Source organism: Leptodactylus fuscus, chromosome 1, assembly GCF_031893055.1.
Source record: "Leptodactylus fuscus isolate aLepFus1 chromosome 1, aLepFus1.hap2, whole genome shotgun sequence".
NCBI classification, from domain to species: Eukaryota; Metazoa; Chordata; class Amphibia; order Anura; family Leptodactylidae; genus Leptodactylus; species Leptodactylus fuscus.
In genome coordinates, this window is record NC_134265.1 from 58,182,442 (window position 1) to 58,208,289 (window position 25,848).

At 42.9% G+C, this 25,848-nt stretch overlaps 1 protein-coding gene across 3 annotated transcripts in view; it reads left to right on the plus strand.

Moving 5' to 3' along the window:
* ATG10 (autophagy related 10) overlaps positions 1 to 25,848 on the plus strand; it is a 104,460-nt gene that overhangs the window by 72,849 nt on the left and 5,763 nt on the right. For all 3 annotated transcript variants that reach the window (XM_075271350.1, XM_075271361.1, XM_075271342.1), the window contains exon 5: positions 9,368 to 9,465. In XM_075271350.1, the coding sequence (XP_075127451.1) occupies positions 9,368 to 9,465 (98 nt within the window). The remainder of the gene's footprint in view (positions 1 to 9,367; positions 9,466 to 25,848) is intronic.

The following is a 25,848-nucleotide window of genomic DNA, read 5'->3' on the forward strand; positions in this document are numbered from 1 at the left end:
CATAATGCAAACGAACCTTTTTTTTTTTTTTTTTTTTTTTTTACCGGCTGAGTGTACTGTTATGTCAGTCCAGGTAGCTGCAACGGGGCTAAGGGATAGCAGTAGGGAATCTCGCCCTGCACTACTCCCACTAGCTATCCCGGTCCCTGCCTCACGGGTGTGGGTCGGCTGTACTCAGGCTAAGCCTGACCCCGACAGCTCCTCTCTCACTGATACCGTAGGCCTAGAGGGAAGTGGGAGAAGGAATGCCCTATAAGATCTCTAGGGACTGGAGACTAAAGGGGGTCACCCCTAATGAACAAGTGAAGCTGCTACTGACAGGGACTGACAAGGGTGTGCGCTGACTAACAACACAAGCAGCACACAGGAAACATGTGGGAAAGGATTCCCCCAAACCAATATGGGAAGGAACCTTACACTAGGAAACAAACACAGGGAAACTGAGTAGAAATCAAAGGATAAGGCAATTCACTCACACAGTCAATTATACACAGAGGGAGGATTGGTGAACACAGAAGGGAAAACACACAAACCAACTCGTTCACCCAAACCTCCCAAAAACCAACCACGGAACTTCCTCTATCCAAGATAACCACCTACTCCTCCTGCTAAGGCCTAGCTCTGCAAAAGCGACACTCAGCACAGAACCATGGGAGGCATGGGTTTAAATACAGAGTAGAGACCACTCCTCCCAGGTGCAAATGGGAGGACAGACTAATCAACCAGGAGATAAAGCTGCCTACCATCAGTGCGCACGTGCAAGTCAGTAGGTGTGCACCAATACTCACGACAGGACAACCCCGCAGCGTCAGGATGCCACCCCAGACACTGCGCAGCCAAAAACTCCCCAGGTAAGAAAAATAGAAAGTAAAGAACCTAAATACTCCTAACAACAAAATCTGCAACAAAGAAAGCTGTGTTTCTGCATCGTGGGGCCTTAACCTTAAAAGCACAATGAGAATAGTAGTCTCAGATTTTCCTTCAGTATGGATCCAATCCTGGTTCATAAAGCTTACATAAAGACTATATATATCCCCTGCCTTAGTTTAGCTCACCATGTTGGAGTTTCTATATGGTTAAAGAAATATTTCTTTGTTTTTAGTTTTATTATTACTATATATACTCGAGTATAAGCCAACCCGAATATAAGCCGAGGCCCCTAATTTTACCACAAAAATTGGGAAAACTTATTGACTCGAGTATAAGCCGAGGGGGGGAAATGCAGCAGCTACTGGAAAACTTCAAAAATTAAAATGGTTGGATTTTTTGGGTGCAGTAGTTGCTGGGTGCTGGGAAAGGGGAGGGGGTGTTTTGGTTGTCTGCCCCTTCCCTGAGCTTGAGGACTGTTTTTTTTCTCCCACTTGGAATTCAGCCTGGCTGAATATAGGGGATCTGCAGTGCTCCTATTAACCCCTTCCCGATGGAACAGGACAGCGCCGCACCTCCCATGAGGCGACCTGAAGCGACCGCTTCAGGCGGCGCTATGCCAGGGCCACAGGTAGGGCGGCATTTTTGCTGACCTAAGCCAGTCCAGGACAAGCTGTCCTGGACTGGCTTAGGGTCACCGTCACTGAGCGGTGGATTGGGGAGGCCGCCGGAGCAGCGCTGCTCCAACGGCCGCCCCTCATTCTCAGGCAGAGAGCAGGTCCTCTCTGTGCCTGCTCTCTGCCTGCTAAAGACGCTCGCTCCGCTCGACCTAGCCCCCTCTGCTCAGCCCCGCCCCCTTGTGCGCAGCCCCGCCCCCTCCTGGGGGGGGGGCGGCTTTCTGACGTCTGCTTCAGGCGGCAGAAAGCCATGGTTCACCCTTGGAACAGGAGCACTGCAGATCCCCTATATTCAGTAGACCGGGCACTTTCATACACAGGGATACCTAATGTGTATGTGTTTCAGAGTCATTTTTTAATTTTATATGTATTCTAGGGAAAAGAGTAATTTAGAACTTTTATTTATCTTATTTTTTTATTATATTTTTTAAAGCTTCCTTTTTTCACTATTTTATGGGAGATTCTATACATTACTATTGCAGCTAGTCATATTACCCCCCCCCCCAAAAAAAAAAAAAAAAAAAATTTTTTTTTTTGCTTAACTGGAGTATAAGCCGAGGGGGGCTTTTTCAGCACAAAAACTGAAAAACTCAGCTTATACTCAAGTATATACGGTATATAGAGAAAGAAGAACACAAAACCTATCCTCAAGGTTTAATCCACCAATAAGAAATAGATCTTTGAGTTTGGGTTTTCTTCTACTGGACTGTTGAGGTCCATTATTGTGTCAGACCCTGATGGTAGGACATTACATAATGCTCCGAAAGTAATTTGATGATTTATGGTGATTTATGGTGTTACCCTGTGCACACGAAATACATCCGTTTCTTATGTGTGTGCAGGGGATTGTATTCTGCCCCTAATTTCATTATGTCTTTGTATTAGAAAATGCAGCGCATCCTTACAGCTGCCATAATGAAGGTACACTAGCTTCTATACGGCAAGAAACGCTTTGTCCTTCCTAAGCTAGATAAATCCATGAGAATTAGTATTTCCTATCCTGCACAGACTTTCCTATCTAGAATCATGTATCTATAAGCTCCCTGGAAGACAGACACTGAAGATGCAAAAATAGGCAAATTACATCCAAGCTTATCACGAGTCCTCATTTGCCTTGTTCGTGTATCATCCGACGCCTTCATAAATGATCTAACATATGGTTGTAGTATTTTCTCAGTTTTACTTGTACCGCACCTGTTCCTGTCTGAATCTACTAGAAGATACATTCCTAATATCTGTTATTTCATTTCTTTGTGGCCTTCCGCAACAAAAACAAGCTGGAAAAATCAGTAAAATTATTCCGGAACCTAAAATTGAATATTCAAAGAAGGACCTGAAGAATTGACCACCAGAATCTGTAGACTAAACACTAATTTGGGTGCAGTAGCAACAAAATTTAAAGAAGCTTCTGTATTATTTAGACGTTTCTGAAAACACCGAATAAATAATAAAAATGGTAAAAACCCCCGAAAACACAAATTCCATGAACCTGGGAGTCCTTCATTTAATTAGTATTCACTGTAAGCAGTTAATCACCACCGAAAAGCTCCCAGAGACAAAACAACTTGTTTAGCTTGTCAGCATCTGGGAGTCGGAGGTGTTGAAACATGACTGCTTGTATCTAGGCCTGAATTGTATAGATGAGGCGAAGAAGCGCCTGAGTCTCTCCGGTGTGCCAACAGCTCCCCTTACTGTGCACTGCAACAAATGTTCCTTCGTGCCTGCTTGCCGCCTGCTTCATACAGCTGAGCAACTTTGCTTCTCTCCAGCTTACACCTTGCCAGTGTGGCATGTGAGACTCCCAGTGGAAGCTGCAGAACATTAATGTTTACACATATATTTAATTATAGACATCTGGAGGCCAAAGAATACACCAAGTTTCAGTGAAACGGAACATTTGCTGCGAGCTCCTTCCAGCGTCTTGTTATTACAGGTGCTTGTCTAATTGGGTCTGAATCAAATCAGTTATTTGATAACATAGAAACGCAAATACAAATTGTCATAGACTCAGAATGAAGGCTTTCCATAGAACACAATATGCTCCACAATATACATAATGCAATGAGCCGCAGCAGTATACAGGTTAATGCTGTTACTGTTACAGCGGCGCTATGGGTTTCATCTAGCAAGGTCACGGTTTGCATGGTATTTGTATATTCCTCCCCTGTTTGCATGAGTCACTGCCGGAGTTTTCTAGTTTTGTCTCACTGTCTAAAATATGCAATGATGTGAGTGGATGTTTTCCCTGTACACTGTTATATGGTGTTTTACAGCTAATAAGAGGGCAGGAATGTGTTTTGGATTTAGCCCTATGTATACATGCTGTATGAATAAACACTATATGTATGGTATGTATGTATGTAATCAAACCCTATATGTATTATAATACAACATATTTCTATAAAAATTTCTGCGACTGTTCCTTTCATTTAAAAGGAGCTTGGAGAAATCCATGCACTTGCCACTAAAACATCTCCATACAGATTATCATGCAAGAAATATTTGCAACTGATGTGTTGCATGTGAAAATACCCATACAATAGTAAAAGCCTCCAATGGTTCATGGAATACCTGGCAGTAGTTGTATTATATTGTATGAATTGTGTGAGTGTAGGGAAATGTCCTCAACTGGTAACACTCATTTCTTAATTTTTTCATAAATTCCTAGGACAAATAATAGGATGGGCACAACACAGAGGGTTATTTCTTTTTCTTCTGTTGTAATATGCAGTATGTAAGTCTTTACTAAAACATTCAGGAGAGCTGAAGGGGTCCTGTTTAATGAGTATCTGCTGATGCAAAAAATATTAGTTTCTCTCTGCAGCAATACAATATTTTCCAACCTAATAACAATGGGAAACAGAAATAAAATTTTATTTACCTCCAAGTTAAACTTGAAAATTTTTGACTGCTTCAATGCAGTTTTTTTTAAAAAAATAAAGAAGCATGTTTGCAAATAGTGTTGCTTACAAATATTCTGTTTGTAACCAAGGGGCTTAGCTATATTGGTCACAGCTGCAACTTGTCCCTATACCGGGGGTCCAGACCTCACTTTACACTGAAAGCAACTCTAGTAGAATCCTATAGTTGTCGACCCACATACTCATTCATATAATATGGCATTGTGATTATATAGGCTTGTGGCCTTTTGCAACTCTTCACTTAGTTTCTTGGCCATGCCAGAAATCCAGACAATAGTATATATAAGTAAGACGTTCGTTCAGCCCTAATACGGAATAGCTTCCTGTTCCTAAACTAAATGAGATTGAGGAGCTCAGAGGAGTTACATGTATAATAATGCTGTTCCAGGTTCCCATGCCCTAGGCATGCTGCTAAGAGATATTGCTGTCTAGTTCATAGCGCGTTCAGCTGAAAGCTCCTTTATTGTATAGGGACTAGGATTACGTTTATAACCTATCTACTGCTGACAGACTCCCAATAAGCAATCAATTGTTTAAGATCTAATAGAAGTCAGTAGCAGTTGACTTGGCGACAAGTTTTTTATCCATATCCTGACTGCATCATGGCCATGTCTAGCGTTGCTGTAAAGAAACACTCCCACAAAAGCTGTCACACTGGTAATGCAGAGGGTATAAATAGCCTTGCAAAATTCTATGCACTCTTCTGGGCCGAGCTTCTACCACACTCACTGTCTTGTTGTTGAGCAGGGATAGACAGGTGCGCATTGGGAGAAAGTTGAGGATTGGGGTGTGATAACAAGGACAGAAGGCCCAAGTTGAACTCCTGTCACTACGTCCATGAGCCTTTAGCTACATGCCTTTCTCTATAGTTAGAGATATACATATTTATGTCAATTTGTCTCCATTGTCTTACTACTAAACTAAACCCCCTCCCCTCAGCTAACTTCTAACTTACTTTATAAAAAAAAAATAGATATTTGCCCAGATCGCCAGGGCGGTCATGTAAAACAGAAATGGAAAGTCATCAATACTAACCCACTCCCCTTCTACCCGCACACCCCATCATACTTACCTGTCTACATGTCATAATCTTCTGGGAATGAAACATCACTTCCTTCACTTCTGCTGTTACCTGCGCAATAGAGCCGGTATGCTGGTACTCCAGCTCTATTGAGTAGGCTTCGGCCTCCCACAATTGCGCAATAAATCCGGAGTGCACAGAAGAAAGTGATCTCCAGGACAGGAAGACAGGTAAGTATAATGGGGTGGGCTGTGTTAGGAGTATTTAGGTTCATTACTTTCTATTTTTCTTACCTGGGGAGTTTTTGGCTGCGCAGTGTCTGGGGTGGCATCCTGGCGCTGCGGGGTTGTCCTGTCGTGAGTATTGGTGCACACCTTCTGACTTGCACGCGCGCACTGCTGGTAGGCAGCTTTATTTCCTGGTTGATTAGTCTGTCCTCCCATTTGCACCTGGGAGGAGTGGTCTCTACTCTGTATTTAAACCCATGCCTCCCATGGTTCTGTGCTGAGTGTCGCTTTTGCAGAGCTAGGCCTTAGCAGGAGGAGTAGGTGGTTATCTGGGATAGAGGAAGTTCCGTGGTTGGTTTTTGGGAGGTTTTGGGTGAACAAGTTGGTGTGTGTGTTTTCCCTTCTGTGTTCACCAATCCTCCCTCTGTGTATAATTGACTGTGTGAGTGAATTGCCTTATCCTTTGATTTCTACTCAGTTTCCCTGTGTTTGTTTCCTAGTGTAAAGTTCCTTCCCATATTGGTTTGGGGGAATCCTTTCCCACATATTTCCTGTGTGCTGCTTGTGTTGTTAGTCAGCGCACACCCTTGTCAGTCCCTGTCAGTAGCAGCTTCACTTGTTCGTTAGCGGTGACCCCCTTTTAGTCTCCAGTCCCTAGAGATCTTATAGGGCATTCCTTCTCCCACTTCCCTCTAGGCCTACGGTATCAGTGAGAGAGGAGCCGTCGGGGTCAGGCTTAGCCTGAGAACAGCCGACCCACACCCGTGAGGCAGGGACCGGGATAGCTAGTGGGAGTATTGCAGGGCGAGATTTCCTACTGCTATTCCTTAGCCCCGTTGCAGCTACCTGGACTGACATAACAGGCTGAGTTTGTTAGTTAGGTGGGGCTAATAGTCCATGAGCTAGCTAGGGAAACAAGTAGAAGGTGTGAGAGAGGAAGGGAAGGAGGGAGTGAGAAGGGGATCTAAGTGAAGAGCAATGCATCATGGTAGTTGTAGGATAAGGGCTCCTTCACACAGAGTATACGCTTGCTGATTCTGAAGGTGTAACACGTTCCGAATCAGTGGCGTTAAAACAGATCCCATTGCTTTCTATGGGAGTCAGCATACATGCACTCCCCATACAAATGAATGGGCTGCTTTTTTCCCTATTGCTTTCAATACGATATGCGTGTATCACAGCCCATTCATTTCTATAGGGAGCACACGTATGCCGGCTCCCATAGAAAGCAATGGGATCTGTTTTAACGCCGCTGATTCGGAACGTGTTACACGTTCAGAATCAGCGAGCATATATTCCGTATGAAGGGGCCCTAAGAGAGCAAGAAGCTACCCATGTAAACAAATGCAGAGGATACCAGGAGTTCCCAGAGAAAGCTAGAAATCACTCAAAACACTGCTAAAAGTATTTAAGTGTACTTATTAATCCATTAATAGCACTAACAGATCTTTTTTTGCCTTTTTTTCCCTTTAACCACCATAGACTATATATGTCAAGAAGTAGCACTCTTGTTCAGTAAGGATGTACCAGTATATCTACTGATTAAGGCTATGATTAAGGGGCTACAATAACGCCCCGAAACGCGTCAGTCAGACGTCATTTCATCTCTGCCATCATGCATACTTGTATTTGATTTTATGGAGCGGCTTATGCTCTGGAAAACTTTTTCATAATAAAAGTTACGTTTTATATAAAGGAATAGATGCTGGATTTTTTCAATTCATGGACGCTTGTACCAGTATGTCGTTGCAGTTTTAAGCAGCTGCACAAGATCATGCAGCTGCAGAAATGGGAGCTTCCCTAGAGAAGGCAGGGACAATCTATTACTGTCCCTGCCTTCCCATTCACTGTGTACACAACATTCAAAGAGCACTGTATAAAGGGCTATGGGAGCCGCCATGATGTGGCACCCCTCTGACCCTGTAGTCACATGATCTGCTGGTAACAGAGTCTGTTAAAGTTGCTGGGACACATATCAGTTCTGTAGTTATGAGCAGTAGGCTGTATTCCTCCTGCAACTGGGGCTAATTTTATCATCTCCAGATACAGGGGAAATCAGCCTCCCCCACCAAGAAAAACAGTGATCAGATATCCCCAAGGGTCTTTTAAGATGCGGTTCTTCCCGCAGCGCTTTAAAAAAAAGTTTGCAGAGTTTTCCACCAGGAACTTTCTGTTACAATTATATCTATGGGGAAGCTGCTGGCGTTTCTATAGATATAATTGAGATGCTGCGATTTCCAAAACTGGGCCCGTTTTGGAAATCATGGCGTGTGTGTGCTGCAGTTTTTACCACAAAAGTGGGCATGCGATTCACAAGAAACCCATCCACTTTGCAGTTACTGTAAAACATCGCAATTTTTTTTCCCGCGGCGCAGAGTTTACAGCCCATGGGGCCCTAGCCTTAAAAAGTTTTTTAGTAACACTATGTGCTATTAAACAAAAAACATATAAAAAATTTTCATATTTTCCTGGATATAAAAAAAGAAAAAACATGTAAAAATAAAAACAACATAAAGATAAAGCCCTATGTGTCACCGACAAAAGAAGCAGAAATTAGTTGAATAATGCAAATGATAAAAATGTTACAGTCCTCAAAACCGCACATACAAAAAACCCGAAAATGTGTCTGGTCCTGAACCACAAATTGGTCCAATCCTGAAGTGATTAAGGAAGAGAATAAGTGTGCAGTCAGTATACACAGGCTTTGTCTGTCCTCTGATCCCTTGTACACACATAGTTCTGCCATGTAGCTGTGGACACAAAATGGTATATGTTTAATCAAGACTTTTTACACAGTTGCTTTGTTAGAAAATATTTTGGCTACAATTTTTTTCAGAACATTGCATCATTCCTTGGGAACAGGGGGGCCTATACTAAATAAGCTTCTTCAAGTCCCAAGATCGGCTGTATATGAAGTTTACTTCAGTGCTGTATAGTTTGTCAGTGAAGTCTAACATGAATGTATTATGTGTGTCTCTATTTCCCAGTATGTTTTAAAGAGGACCTTTCACCACTTTTGGGCACATGCAGTGTTATATACTGCTGGAAAGCTGACAGTGCGCTGAATTCAGCGCACTGTCGGCTTTCCCGATCTGTGCCCGGTGTAAAGAGCTTACGGTGCCGGTACCGTAGTGCTCTATGGTCAGAAGGGCGTTTCTGACCATTAGCCAGGAACGTCCTTCTGCCTCGCGGCGCCAATCGCGCTGTGCTGTGGAGCGGGGAGGAACTCCCCCCTCCCGCTCCTGATAATGCTCGTCTATGGACGAGCTGTGTGAGCAGAGGGAGGGGGCGTTCCTCCCCGCTCCACAGCACAGCGTGATTGGCGCCGCGAGGCAGAAGGACGTTCCTGGCTAATGGTCAGAAACGCCCTTCTGACTGTAAAGCGCTACGGTACCGGCACCGTAAGCTCTTTACACCGGGCACAGATCGGGAAAGCCGACAGTGCGCTGAATTCAGCGCACTGTCAGCTTTCCAGCAGTATATAACACTGCATGTGCCCAAAAGTGGTGAAAGGTCCTATTTAACCATATGGGCACATTTACACTGAGTACCATTAGTAGTTTTAATATAAACAAGTCCAGGTTTTCCTATGTAGTTGTCTCATAAACCCTACTATTGTTTTTTTGTTATATGTTATGTTTTTGTTTATTGTAGATGGAACACCCCTAACACTAAATGCAATATGGGACAGGGTACATGACAGCTATAAACCTCGGCTTCTGCACGGACCATGGGAAACTATTACTCAACAAGTAAGACTAACAGTTTTTTTCTGTCTTCTTAAGTCCCTATTCACAAGACTGAGAACGTCGGCCATGTGGAATCTAGAGAGTGCTCTATTTTTTCACAGGTTGGATTATTGGGACTTTTTTTACCTATTGAAATGAATGGGTAAAAAAAGAAGTACTACAGGGTGCTGCACTGTACACAGCTGAGTCTCAGCATGGCCTATTGTGTACAGTTTTTCTTACGCTACTTTCAAACTACATTTTTTAAAACTATTATCCATATGCACTGGGAAAGCTCCCGGGCCATATGATTAACAGATCCATAGAATCCCAATTATCCAACAGACTATGTATGATGTTGTATTGTGTATTGTGTAGCACTCAATGTCATACTATTACAACATAATGATGGATCCTGCATCATCATTGGATGTCAGTAGCAATATACTGTACAGATGAGATCATGGTGCAAAGGCTGTGAGTAGTGATAACACCAAGTGTAGCTATGTAACCTCCTATAGGCCACAGCTGCAACACCAGGTGTTTTTAAGTGTCTTAATAGGATTGCGGGGTGCCAATGCATTGTCAGTTATTAAAGTTCTACCTTCAGCTGTAACCTATTCTGAGTCTCATAGGCTAGCTTCCAGCCTTAGGGTATGTTCACATGTTTCCCCAAATTATGCCATAGGAAAATATAGTTCATCGTACAAAAACAAGCCCGTATATTCAGGGGTGAATCTAGCATTTCTACATCTATCTAGGTAAAATATAGAAAGCTCCCTCCCAAAAAAATAAATAAATAATGCCATCTTTGGTTGCACGATGGGCTCCTCTATTTATTGACCAAAAAAATCCCCTTTACTGACACCCCCATTCTATAACCATCCCTTTACTGGCCCACAAAGTATAACACCTCCTTTACTATCCCTAATACATAATATGGCCCCTTTTTTGGCCCCATACAATATATGGCCCACCTGTTTTGTGGCTCCCACACATTATATAGCACCCTTTTTTGGACCACACACAGTATATTACCCATTTTTTTCTTGGCCTCCAAACAGTATATGACCCATTTTTTGGGCCCCCAACACAGTATATGGCCCTCTTTTTTCTTGTCCCCAACACAGGATTTGATCCCCTCCCTCTTCTCTTGGCCCCCACAGTTAAATGTTAGGCTACTACCTATTGTATCATTGTAAAATATAGTGGCCAATAATGTACTCACCCATCCACGCTCCCGTCCAAGCCTTCCTCCCTTGCCACCTCCAAGGCTCGCTGTACCCGACGCTGAAAAAGTTTTTCAGCATTGTGACATAACGCGCAGCACCGTCTAGAGGCGGCAGTGGAGGTCACACAGTACTTATTGCTGTAATACACCTGGTGCTTATGGCTTCATGTAAAACATCCATAAAGGTCTAGGGTGTGTTAGTGGTTGACACTTGATGCATTGTTTTTGCCCCAAAGCAATTTCATTAAAATTTACAACTTTCTCATGAAAAAAGACCCCTTATGGCTATCTTGTCCTCGACAGCTGTGTTGTTAGTGCATGTGGAAGATTTAGAAATCTAAAAGGCCTTGTCCTTATGAAGAATACTCTATAAATCACCAAATTATATTGCAAAAAATTCCACCCAAACTTCCAATTATTTTGTTTGTCTTCGGATTGTAGTATTTCCTGAGAACAAGTGCATTTGGCGTCCAAGACCACTGTGCTATTTAGAAGAACAATAAAATGTGCGAGTCCAGGGAAATGTAAAGAGGAAATATAAGGGATTTACAGGCGTTGGTTCTGCTGTGAAATACTTGACACTCTTCATGAAGCGGTGCTGCACATGCTGAAGTGTGATGTCTACCATGAGAATGATTATCCTGTTAATGCACATACAGAACACTTGTATCAGCCCTAGTAAAGGCCCCACTGTGTGCTGTGAAAGAACGAAGCCCCATAAAAGTAACCTTGTTTTATAGAAAATTCGTTAATCTGATGATTTTTAACGAGAGAAGAAACGTCTATTATAAATAGGAAGAGGGGGAGCTCGGAACGTTAAATAATCGTAATTTGGGTCATAGTAGGGAAAGTTCACACTTTGTTCCGATTGCACATTTGAAGTGCGCCAATGTAATGGGCGAGCACCCATCTATTCAGAAGTTTACTGTATAAGACGAAGTTCACATCTGTGTCAGAGGCCCCGTTTGGAGACTCCATCGCAGTGTCCATCGAAAAACGCAGGACATAAAAAGTGCTGTAACTCCAATTTTTTTCATCCGACGAATACCATAAAAGTTAGGAGGTATATCTGTCCACTGTTTTAGTGGTCCACCCTGCCATTGTTCTGGTTCTCTAATAGATCAGAACAACGAACACCACGATGCAGATGTGAACCTAGTGTCAGTGGACACTTTACTGGAGGTAGTTTCATGTACAGAAGAACTGCAGTTTGGCAGTAGTTTTAGGGTCAGTTCGCACTGAGTTTTTTGGCAGAGGATTATGACTTGGAATCCACCTCAAAATCCACTGCCAAAACCGGCTCCCTTTGACTTCAATGGAAGACGCTTGCTTATTTTTTCCACTAGCTAGTGCAGCATCCCAGAGCAATGCTGCTATATGTCTTGTGTTTGTTACATGTACCTCAGGGTTGTCTTGTTTGTCTTGTCCTCCATGTTTAATGTCAATTGCTAAACATGTGTTTTTTCCCTTGTATATTTGCACTTATCTTTGCATCTTGTTGTTGTTTGTATGCATACACACTACCTCTTGACCAATCACAGGCCATAGTTTTTCAAGTTTAAGGAAAGGGTTTATATTCTCTAGCAGCTGTAGGAGAGTTAGTCCGGCGGTTTAGAGGTTCAGCGGATAGTCAAGTGGTTACGAAGCTCGGCAATTAATCCAGTGGTAGGAAAGTCCAGAAGTCCAGCTCTAGCATCAGTCACCTTGCTGAGCGAGACAGCCAGAGAACTCATCCTAGAAGCTAGAGATCAAAGAGAACTTTGGGAGTTCCCGAGAGACATTGTTGTCCGTGTCATTAGGAGCTGCAGAGGTACTGTGGAGGCTCAGGACCCATTGCCCCTTACATTCGCCTATCTGCTTAGTTAGGCAGTGGTACGAGCGGAGAAGAGGAGAAAAGTACATCAAGTACTTCAGTGTCTATATTACCGTGGCTAAACTCTTAAGATTCAGACTTTGTACGCTGAACTGTATGCTGTAACCATCCTGCAAGGCTGCTGGAACATCTGTTGGCATTGTTCAATAAAAGTTATTTGGTTTATCCTTCAACCGCTGGACTCCTGAGTCGTACCTGCATCACCATCAGGGCACCCCCCTGAACAATATCCACACAGCTCAGTATCGAGAGGTCTCCTCTCCAACTGGGAGTGCCCAGGGGACAGACAAGAACTGCAGGATTCCCCATTTGCTGCACAACCTCGTGTAGGATTTGGAGTGTGAGAGTAGCACACCAGGCCTAGCAGGTGGCACAGCCTGTGTCACCGTATTCCGCACTCTTCGATCCCCTCTGCCGGGTTGCTGCACTAGTAGCGGAAAAAAGAAGCGAGATGACAGTTCTTGCCCCAGATTCCACAGCGCGAGGATCCCTCGCGATTAGGCCATTCATTTGGGCCTAATCCGGAGCAGAATGCCACGCGTAATGTTCACATATGGAATGCAAATTCCGCTGTGTGAACATAGCCTTACAGCAGCGTCAGCAAACACAAGCAAAGATCTTCACTGACAATGGTAGAATCACAAGGTCTGCAGAAACACAGCAGTGTTCCTGTTCACACAGAGGATACATGCCAAGCTCTCAGTGTTCTCAAAGCTGTCGCTGGATTTTGCTCTATGAACATTTGGGATGTCTTCTGGCCTAATGCTGTCCTGATTCCTCAAATACTTTTGACTCCAGTTGTAAAAATAATAAAAAACATATATATTTCTATTGCTTGGTTCACACATGCACTCGTTGCACATCCATCATTCCTCTTAAAAAATGTGGAGAGAAAAGTCCTGCAAGCAAAAGCGGGCGGACCCCATTATAGTGTATGTCTATAATCTAGTTTCCACGGGTTACCACTTTTTTTTAACGGGATTAGGTTTCAGTTCGTGGAGTCTTCAAGTGGACCCCACGAACGGAATCCCAAACGGATCCACGTATATTTGAATATTGAATATAAGAATGTTTGACTATTTTTTAGACGTTTTGCAGATAAAACATGTCTAAACAACAATATAAAAACAAAAAAAACAAAGATGGCTGCGCCATATGAAGGTTGTTTTTGTTATTGCAACTCATCCCTTTTCATGTCAGTGGAGATAAGTTGCAATCCCAGACACAACCATTGTAGTGCTGTTTTCGGAAGAAAATCTTGCTTTAAGTACTATAAAGCACCATGTGTGCGATATTAGGGTCCATTCACGCGGAGTAACGCAAAATAACGCGGTGTATACGATCCAGGCTCTCATTGAAATCAATGGGAGCTTTTACGGCGTCCAAAGTCTCACACGCCGTATACGTGCCAGATCACGTGGCACGTTACTCCGTGTGAATGGACCCTTACTATGTCTGGTCATTGGAGACATTATCTCACCACAGATAGCTATGTATGGGCTTTTTGGGCCGGATTTTGATGCAAAATCTACGTCAGAATGCGGTTCAAAAAACCGCCTCCCATTGAAATCAATGTGAGCTGGTCATTTCCTTTTTCCGCGAGCAGTTTGTTCCCACTCGCAGGAAAATTAAGTGAGATGCCCTTTCTTCAGGAGGATTCAGCCGTGGACGTCCTCCTCACGAAACTCCCTCCCAACTAGGCCCAATCATTTAGGCCTAAACCGGAGTGGAGTGCTGCGGCTGGATGCTGGTGCACTGTATGCACTGCACTGGCATCCAGTTGCGGCTAGCCGTTTTTTTGGACCACATTCAGTCCAAAAAACTCCCGTTTGAACCCAGCCTAACAGCTAGCCATTCATTTCCCGGCCGTAGTATTACAGGAGTAGTTTCCATTGTGTGTTTTGCTCGGAATCCGTTTCTGCAGAATGTGTGCAGTATTAAGCACCTGTACTCTACAGAAGCATCAGGCATTTGGGCTACAAGATGGAGATGCAGTGACATGAACAGCAGATGGTAGCATAGGCAAACACTTGTAATTTCCCCGATTCACTTCCCTGCACAGTCTGTTGTGTTCTACCAGTATAACTTCTCCAGCATGTCTATTAAAAGGCCCAGTAAGGAGGACAAGCTACGGGAACTGGAATGAATTTTAAGCATTTTAAGCACATTTATTTCTTGATATCAGACGACAGTTTTGTAATTGTCTTCAGGAAAAATTATTAAGAAAAGATCCAGATTCTCACAGACTCAAAGAGTAGAAAAGAGAACGGAGCAGTCGCCCATAATAGCCAATTATTAATCTAGCATAGATAATAAAAAAAATCAAAGAAATACAGCTGAAAATAGACAATGTAGAAATTGTAGACACTGGAGGTGTTTTTACTGGTTATTTTTTGTTTAATTTAATCCCTTAAAACCATCTTGGGCTCAAGGACCGGGCAAATTGTTTTTGCAGTATTCTGGATTGTATAACTCTGTGCATATTATTTTTGCATTGATGTGGCTGAAGGAGGTGTCAGTGCATACAATTCTCTAGATTTTTTTTTATTTTGCATTTTTTTTCAATTAATAAACACAAATCTTAACCCCTTTCTGCCAGTGACATTTTTTTGATTTTTGTTTTTGACTCCCGGCCTTCCAAACCTCACAACTTTTTTCAATTTTTCTGTTCACAGAGCCATATGAGGGCTTAATGTTTACAGGACAAATTGTTCTTTATAATGGTAGAAAAAGAAAGCACATACATTGCATCCTGTACAAAACAGGAAAGCAACAGAGAAAATGCAAACATAATAGGTACTAAATGCACATACAAGAAACTAATAGTCAACAACCCGGAGGAAAGGGAAGAATAATAAGAATAGGAATAGAATGGGCATAGGAGAAGAGAGAAAGTGGAAGGGGCAAAACAAGGCAATGTTAGTACTGGGTACCTTTTATTATTCTGTGGGGTGGAATTGGAGAAAAAGTGCATTTGTGCATCTTTCCTACAGGCTCTGCAAGAAAATAAAAAACACGGGAACTGTATTCTATGTTTTGGTATGACTCCACATTTTTAGTATACATTTTATTTACATTTTAATCCCTTTAACAGAAATTTAAAACTTTGCAAAAAAGTATTGTAATTTTTTTTTCAAGTTGCCATACTCTGCCATCCGTAACTTTTTTATATTTCCGTGTACAGGGATGCATAGGATGGCTTTTTTGCAGGACCTGATGTACTTTTTAGTCATAACATTTTGGGGAATGTCTATTGTTTTGATCACTTTTTATTCAAATTGCATAATAATGCATGGCAAAATATCAGTATTTGTATGACAAGTTGCTTCAATAGGTTCCTGGCAGTCATAGGAATGGGACCACTGTCAAAATGGCACCTCGATTAGCTATGATCGAGGAATCGGGGGCTTTAATGCCTGCGAACAGAGCAGACACTGATTGCGGGTATTAGCAGCGGGTCTGCTGTATAATACAGCAGAGACCTGGCAGCCTTTTTCTTTCTTTTTTTTTTTTTTTTGGGGGGGGGGGGGAGTCTATGACCAGCCACAATAGTAATGTATAGAATCTCCCATACAATAGTGGGGGAAAAAAACAAGCTTTAAAAAAAATAAATAAATAAAGTAAATAAAAGTTGTAAATCCCTCCTTTCCCTAGAATACATATAAAAGTAGAAAATGACTTTGAGACACATACACATTAGGTATCCTGTGTCTGAAAGTGCCCGGTCTACAGAATATAGGGGATCTGCAGTGCTCCTGTTTTGTCAGGAAGGGGTTAATAGGAGCACTGCAGATACCCTATATTCAGCCAGACTGAATTCCAAGTGGGGGAAAAAAAACTCAGTCCTCAAGCTCAGGGAAGGGGCAGACAGACAACCAAAACACCCCCTCCCCTTCCCCAGCACCCAGCAACCCCCCCCCCTTCCCCCCAAGGTTTATACTTGAGTCAATAAGTTTTCCCAGTTTTTTGTGGTAAAATTAGGGACCTCGGCTTATATTCGGGTCGGCTTATACTCGAGTATATACAGTAAATGATATCATTCAGATGAATCCTACCTGAACAGGATCGCAATGATAATAACCTCATAAGACAATATCAGCATGGGGTTATATGACATCAGTCCAGACAGACTAATCTGGTCAGCTTCTATGAAGCGGTCAGTTCTACTGAATCCGGAGAGTCTGTGGATATTCTGACTTCTTACAGGCTTTTGATGACTGTACCATATAGAAGGCTGGCATATACAATAGGAATATGTGTATATTGGTTAACAAATGGGCCATGGATAGGAAACAAAGGATGGTTATTAATGATACACTAGTGGGGTGCCATAGGGGCCAGTACTTGGCCCTCTTTTTTTAAAATTCTTATTGACCTGGTAGAGAGTTTTCAGGGTACACTCTCCACATTAGGCTGCATTCACACTGAGTAACGCTGGCGTTTTTTGTGCTTATTTTTGCACATAGCGCCGCGTTAACGCCGTGTATATGCGGCGCTATGTGCAAAAATAAGCACAAAAAACGCCAGCGTTACTCAGTGTGAATGCAGCCTTAGCCAATGATAATAAGCTCTGTAGCATAGTGAACATAGAGAATGATATTGTAATACAGTGGAGGGGATTAGATGCTCATGATAAGGATATAGTTTTGCCTCTATGCAAATCATTAGTCAGACCACACATGCAATATGGTGTTCAGTTTAAGGCAATTGTGTATAATAAGGACATGGGTGCAGAGGAAAGTGACCAAGGTAAGTAAAGGAAGAAGGGAATCAAAGGTTAAAGATGGCTGTTCCTAGTGCTCTGGTGTCTTCCCAATGTGGCCCAGTCCTGCTGCTCAGCTGTCTTATTGTAGCGACACTCCTCAACGGCTGTGACATCTCGGATCCCTTCTTCTGAAGACGCTTATTGGCCTCAGCAGTCATATGACTGCTTAGGCCAATTCAGCAGCTTCAGGAACGGACCCAGGATGCCACAGGTAGTGGCGTCACGTTTCCTTTGCTGAGGCCACTGATTGGCCTCAGTGGTTATGTGTGGCGGGGACTTCTGCTGGAAGACAACAACGAACCGGCATAAATGGAAAGCGCTCGGGAGGCACCGGAGCACCAGAGAAAGGTATGTTTTTTTTGTTTGTTTTTTAAATTTTCACCTCCCCCAGCCTATTTAAAAAATAACATTTTTGCCTGGACAACCGCTTTAAAGGCGACCTAATTAAAACATGCAAGTCTGCAGACAGCATGTTATAGAGCAGGAGAATCTGAGCAGATTAATGTATAGTCTAGTGGCGAAGGTTTGCCCTTTGTATGAATAGAGACAGCCATCTAGTAATGGGGATGTCCTACTTAGTAATTCACAGCTCTCTGTATATAACTGGGCTTATAGGGACACTGATAGAACAGACCCCATGACTAGATGATTGTTTCTGAGCATAGATAAAGCAAAAGACCTCAGTGACAAGTTATACACAATCTTTTCCCAAAAAATGATATGGCGGTCTGCTGAGCTCCCCTTGCTATATAACACGCTGCCTATAGATTATCCTATATTGTTTGGAGACTGGTTCCCTTTAAAGGTACAAAAAAGATGCAGAATAAATAAAAAGTTTGAGCTAAACACCCAGGTAGAAGAGGGTAATAGAGGTGTAACTGCTACATTATAGCCTAATAGGCAGTAGTGATGGGCAGAAGTGAGGAATCAGCAAATGTGACTGCGTGTCTTGTTAAATATCCCCGATCCGCGAGAGAAAGTGACAGTGGTGTTTCATTCGTGTCACTCGCGCTGCCTGATAAATCAGGTGTCTTTGTTATTCTTCTGGACACATTGTGTCGTTTATGTCAGTCATGTTTTCACCTTACGCTGATTCTTTATTTGCTTCTTTATTTTGATGCCTATTATTATAAATCATAAGAATGTGACAGAGAAGAAAACAGATCAGATAGCAGAACATAGTTTTTGTAGGTCATAAATTTCCCACAGGCAAGCAAATAACTCATTGCTTTTGTTGAACTAGAGCAGAGCATCATTGCAGGCACATCGCAGCGCTGGTTAGAGTGGATATAGATTTATTAGTGCTCAGCCATCTCCTGACATACTTCCCTCTATCCAGACTGCTGTCACTACTTCTGTACTATTGGGTTCCTTCATCATCTGTATTATGGCGTTCTATTCTTTATTGTTACCATTGACCTATTAACATAGGAGTATCTGCATTAAAAGGGGTGTCCACTTTCAATATACCTTCTGTATCAACTCTTTATGGTATTCTAAATCTCTGCTCATTGTCATTCATTCTGCTTACTCCTAGTGGTTAAAAATCAGTCCAGTCCATGATCATGTGATATACAGTCCATGGTCATGTGATATACAGTCCATGGTCATGTGATATACAGTCCATGGTCATGTGATATACAGTCCATGGTCATGTGATATACAGTCCATGGTCATATGATATGCAGTCCATGGTAATGTGATGTACAGTCCATGGTCATATGATATATTCAGTCCATGGTAATGTGATGTACAGTCCATGGTCATGTAATATACAGTCCATGGTCATATGATGTACAGTCCATGGTCATGTGATGTACAGTCCATGCTCATGTGTTGGACACACATCTTGTTACCAGGCAGATGTCTAATTACTGAGCTATGACTAGAACATACTGTGCACCTGTGTGTTCATCACATGACCATGGACTATATATCACATGACCATGAACTGTATATCACATGACCATGGACTGTATATCACATGGCCATGGACTGTATATCACATGGCCATGGACTGTATATCACATGACTATGGACTGTATATCACATGACTATGGACTGTATATCACATGGCCATGGACTGTATATCACATGGCCATGGACTGTATATCACATGGCCATGGACTGTATATCACATGGCCATGGACTGTATATCACATGGCCATGGACTGTATAGCACATGACCATAGACTGATTTTTTTATCCACTGAACGTAAACAATGAAAAAGCAGAGATCCAGAAACCTATGAGCAATTGATACAGAATGCATATTGAAAAATAGTATAACTTCTTATTATACAAACAAAAACATTGGACTGTTACTATTGGTCTGAAACTGGACAACCCCTTTAAGGTGTTAAAATAGAACTATGCTTTTAGGACCCTTTAATGCAATATCTTACATTCGATTCCATGTGCAGCAGATGTTGGGACTTTAAACATGGCTGCCAGACCTATTGTTACTGAACTTATATTTCAGATTGACATAGCAGTGGCTGTAGGCAGCAAAACATACCACTCAGATGTGTAATAGGATATTTAGCAATGTATAATATATAAAATGACCATTTAAAAAGTAGCAATTTTTAGAGCATGGCCATAAATGAGACCTTCCCCCATATCTCGGCACTAGTCACTTTTGTTAAAAGTGGGCAGGGGGGTTTTGGGGGTGTCACATCCCAACAAATTTACAGGTGCAAATAATGGTTTAGTGGCTGGCGTAGATTTCAATTTCTGGTGTATGGACACCTTAGATGTGGGTGTTGTTTTAGCTCATTTCACTCTGACATGGCTGCTTATAAGACTAGCATATGATATTCCCCATGGTAAATCATCCCTATTGTGTTCAGAATGAGCACTATTAATAGCGAACTTGGGTGATGTGGAGTGTTAACTTTCACAGTAATTTGTCATAGAATAGCCTTTGCACCCCATACTTATCAATGTGTCTTGAGTACTCACCGGTTGTCCTTTAGACCACTTTTGGTAAGTACTTACCGCTGCTTCCCAGGAACATGATGAGCTGCCTGATGATTCTGGAAAAATCTGATGACGAGCAAAGCAAATACTTTTTTTCAACATCTGAAGTTATTGCTGCAAAAATATGATAAAAAAGTCCAACTGGGGATCATTTTCAGATTTACATTTAGATGCTGATTAACAAGAAACTCATGAATATCTGGAGGATCAGCATTGCCATCTCTACTCTACATGGCATATGAATGAGTAAACTTCTTATTTTATAGACATTACCTTTCTCTAATATTATGTACCTACCAATATGTGAGTCAAAAACAAACATTCCATATATGAAGCCATCCTGTAAAGAATACTACTTTTATATAAATTTCTACAATTTCACTGAAAATTCCCACTGTTTTACCGGGATGTACCACCCAAGCTACAGAAACACATATAAATGTGCCCTCACCAGTACACAATAAAAACCATATATCATAGATAAATACAATTGAAGGGGTTGTGCGGGGAGTTTATATTCACTTACCTGATCAAGTGAACTCTTGATCACGGACCTGGGGGTTTCAGCCTCTTCCCAACCACAAGTCACATTATCAGAAGTGGGGCTCTGCCGCCACCCTCTTTCAAATCAAATCAAATCAAATAGGCTTTATTGGCACGTCCGAATGGGTATTTGGCATTGCCAAAGCTAGCAAAGTGTGTGTGTGTGGGGTGGGGTGGGGGGGGGAGTTGGAGTCGAGGGGGAGAGTATGGGGGGTGTGGGGGGTGGCTGATTTGGGCTATAACAGTCCATGGAGTCTCAACTTCCTCTTAGTTGGTGACCGCTATATGGGGAGGTGGGGTGGGGCAGGTGGTTTGGGGTATAACAGTCCGTAGAGTCTCATCTTCCTCTTAGTTGGTGACCTCTATATGGGGAGGTGGGGTGGGGTGAGTTGGGGCGGGTGGTTTGGGGTATAACAGTCTGTGGAGTCTCATCTTCCTCTTAGTTGGTGACCACTATATGGGGAGGTGGGGTGGGGTGAGTTGGGGCGGGTGGTTTGGGGTATAACAGTCCGTGGAGTCTCATCTTCCTCTTAGTTGGTGACCACTATATGGGGAGGTGGGGTGGGGTGAGTTGGGGCGGGTGGTTTGGGGTATAACAGTCTGTGGAGTCTCATCTTCCTCTTAGTTGGTGACCACTATATGGGGAGGTGGGGTGGGGTGAGTTGGGGCGGGTGGTTTGGGGTATAACAGTCCGTGGAGTCTCATCTTCCTCTTGTTTGGTTTTATGTTATTGGGGCTGGCATATTCAAATAAAAACAGTAAAAAGATAAAGTAGAAGGTTGTGCTTATCCCTAAAATGTAGCAGTTAATGTATGGAATATACAGTTCTACAATCACAAGTTTATCCCTTTGTAGTACAAGACAGTAAACAAATATGTATGTGCAAGTTCAGACTGACTTACTGCTGTAAAATACATCCCAGTAACACCTCGGGTTAAATACAAAAGGCTCACATCACAATAAAGAGCCAAACCCAGGATGTACAAGCAAGGACAAAATAGCCATGACCTTCATTCTACATACATCCCAACTTTCAAAGGGCACGAAGAAGGGCAGAATGTGTGGCACCCTCCAGCTTCCCCCACAGCATAATGTCTCCCTCCAGCTACCCCTACATTTTAATGTCCCCCTCCATCTGCCCCCCAATTTAATTCCCCCAATTGCCCCAAGTTTAACTTCCCTTCCAGTTGCCCCCAGTTCAATGCCTCCACTCTAGCTGACCCCATAGTTTCATTTTCCACCCGAGCTGCCCCACAGTTTAATTCCCTCTTCTAGCCACACCCACAATTTAATTTCCCCCTCCAGATACCCCCATGGTTTAATTTCCCCCTCCAGCTAACTCATGGTTTAAAACTTCTCTGCAGTTTCCCCCATGCCCCCATTATGTCCCTTTCCTGGTAACAATCAAACTTTAAAAAACCCTCTAATACTCACCTTTCCCTGTTCCCTTGCTGTGCTGTCAGCCGTTTCTGGTCCGGAGCATTCAAGGAGTTGCAGGTGCAATGTAAGTGACGTCACTACATTGTGCCTAAGGACATACCTCCCACCGACCTGGACAGCGGGACAGGACCTAGAGTCCTGGACTGTCCTTCTGAATCAGGGATGGATGGGAGTTGTATCTGTGATATATGGTATCTATTGGTGGGAGCACATTTATAGGTTTTTTATATAAATTTATACCACATATGGATTTACATGTATAGACAGCTTATGGCCTATATCAGTTACGTGACAGCTTCAGGCTTTGACCATGGTTGAGTAGAAGGTTGTGGTCCATGGTGCATCATTGTTCCGATGTGTTGTAGTTGGGTCACTGCTGTAGACTGTTTCGCTTTAGGTAGGGTTCATGTTTATATGGGCAGAAGCTCACATGGATTTAAATAACAGATCCGAGAAGAATTGGATACATAAATGTTGACTTTATTAAGAGTGAAAACCTCGATCACATATGCCATTTGCGTAACAGACCTTGATGGATACATCATAATTTATTAGCATTCATGTATTGTAACTAAAAATTGTAGAATTCTTTAGTTAATAAGTCTAATAGGTTCATGAATCCACACGGTGAACGGCACACATTATAACATTACAATGCTTGTTTTTTTTCCTATTCCCTTCCAGGAAGAGTTAAAAAAAGTTAATCATTGAAATCTGTGTACCCCCAAAATAGTGCCCTTACATGCTATTTATCCCACAAAAAACAAGCCCTTATAGGGGTAGATTGACAGAAAAATAAAGGACGTTGCTATGAAATGACAGAAAAACACAAAAAATGGCTTCATCCTTAAAGCTGAGAACAGGCTGTCACCAAGGGGTTAATGTAATTGTAGTTTACGTCATGTTTTTTCCAGTTTATAAAGAAGATCCAGATAAATGCTCTTTTTTCTTTAATCTCCCCACAGTACAATGACGAGTTCTCAGCATGGAACAATTCTGTCCTCTAGTGGCGGCATCCACTCATGACTGCACAGAGCAATCGGCTGGAATTTTTAGAAATGTCTTCAATTTAGGACATGTTCACATGCTAAGGTTTTGTCATAAGCAAGTCTGCTGCAGATTTTGTAGATAATCTACAGCATTTACTTTGATTTCCTCCTTGATTTGGCCAGGGATTTGCTCGCAGACTAACTGCATTGTAATTGAATGTGGAGTCTGCAGTTGTAGTGAATGTTTAACACTATGCCTTGCTGTTTTCTGGCTGAGAATGTGAGAGGTTATATAATACCACATTCACATGCACCGCTGATAGAAGGTTAGCCTGCTAAGAACTTAAAGGGGCATTCCGGTGACAACAAGTTACCCTCTATCCACATCTGACTGCTAGGAGTCACACCACTCATGAGAAATTTGCTAAGTAGCAAAAGAATTCGGCCTATGGGAAGCGCCATATACAGTATACATATGTTCAGTAGTCGGGACAGTGTTTTCTCTATGGGATGTCTGTCTATTAATAACTCTGCATGTAATGGTATGTCCTTCCAGAGTTAATTGCTGACCACTAAGGCCTATATAGTCATCGTATTGCCGACCAAGGCCTATATAGTCAACGGACAGTTACCAAGCTTGTGAACATTTCTTTAAGGCGGTTGTCCTACCATAACATTCATAGACTAGGAAATAAGTGACTGATCACTGTGGTCCTACCACTGGGACCCCCATTAATCAGGAGAATTGGGGTCACTTGTTCTTTATTTAAATGGAGTGACATAGATATCTGAGTGTTCAGCTATCATTATCAGTCTTGGTTTAATGAAGCTGCAATTTGCATGTGTGACCATCGCTTTATTCTCATGGGGGACATGGACCCTCTCTCTTGTGGTAGGTGAGTATGGGCGCATTGGAGGTTTCAAGCCCTGCTATTCAAATCTATGGGACAATCGTAGTAGTCACTATGACCACTATTCAAAGCAGTGGCGTAACTAAGAATGGCGGGGCCCGTGGCGAGCTTTTGACATGACTCCCCCCCCCCGACCAACACCGACGCTGAAGACCTCGACCGACCCCTCCTACGCATTCCTGTGTGCTCTATTATGCCCCATAGTGGCCCCTGCACACAGTATTATGTCCCTTAGTGGCCCCTGTACACAGTATCGTACCCCATAGTGGCCCCTTCACACAGTATTATGCCCAATAGTAGCCCCTGCACACAGTATTATGTCCCATAGTGGCCCCTGCACACAGTATTATGCCCTACTGTGGACACCCATAAACAACTATTATACTCTGGGTCTTTTCAGACTCTAGAGTATAATAATCGGAGACCCAAGGGGAGAAAAACATAAAAAAAACTCTGTTACTCACCTATCTCCCGGCTCCTACGCTGTCGGCCTCCGAAGTAGTCCATCTTCAATGACGTCAGACGTCACATGACCCGGGACGCAGGCCGGGGTCATGAGACATCAGATGACTAGGCCAAAGCCTGCCCGGATCGTGGAGAGGTAAGTAACAGTGTTTTTTATGTTTCTTACTTCTCCTGGGCCACAGATCATTATACTCGGGGGTCCGAAAAGACCCCCAAGTATCCCCAAGTATAATGTTAGCAGCGGTAGCGGCTGTCACAGGGCCCCTAATGTCCCAGGCTCTGTGGCAGCTGCCTCTGCTGCTACGGCGGTAGTTATGCCACTGATTCAAAGTAAGCCCAGTGAGCCCTGCTGCTCACACCGGAAAGGGGCAATAGATAGGGCATAAATTTGAAGAAACTGGATAAACACTTTAACCCCTTCCTGACATCCGCCGTAATAGTACGGCGCTGCCGGAAGGACTTCCCGCAAACCGCCGTAGTACTACAACGGCTGCATGGTGCGCACACAGAATCTGTGTGCGCACAATGCCTTGCGAGTGTCAGCCGTAACATACGGCTGACAATGCCTTGTAACACCCGCGGTCGGAACCAGGTCCGATCGCGGGTGTTAACCTAATACTGCAAACACCAAGCCCTCATATGGCCACATTGCCAGAAAATAAAAATAATCTAGCTTGTACAATGTGAAGACAAAAACACCAAAAGTCACCAAATAATTAGGACATAAGTGGCTCCGACTAGAAGGAAATGTATAAGCTGTGCGGGTGTTTTCAGGGGACACCCCATATTTAGAGCTTATGAGAGATAATACAGCAGCGCTGATCCCCCCAGAATGCCCCTCTTCCCCGTCCTTGTCATAGGAGCTAGTGAAAATAGAATGGGATTTGGTGTACCCAATTTACTCTGCACAGCTTACACATTCACTTCGGGGTTACTAATGCTCACTACATCACTTGATAAATTCTTTGAGGGGTGCAGTTTTCAATGTGGGGTCACTTTCTAGAGGTTTCCACTGTTTTGACACCTCAAGGGCTTTGTAAATGCGACATGGTTCCTGAAACTGATCACAGCCAGATCTGCCCTCTAAAAGCTCCTTGCACGCCTTCCCTTCTGCGTCTCGCTGTGCGTCCATATATTAGTTTACACCCACAAGTGGGGTAGTATGGTAGTCGGGAGAACTTGCCTAACAAATTGTGGGATGCGTTTTC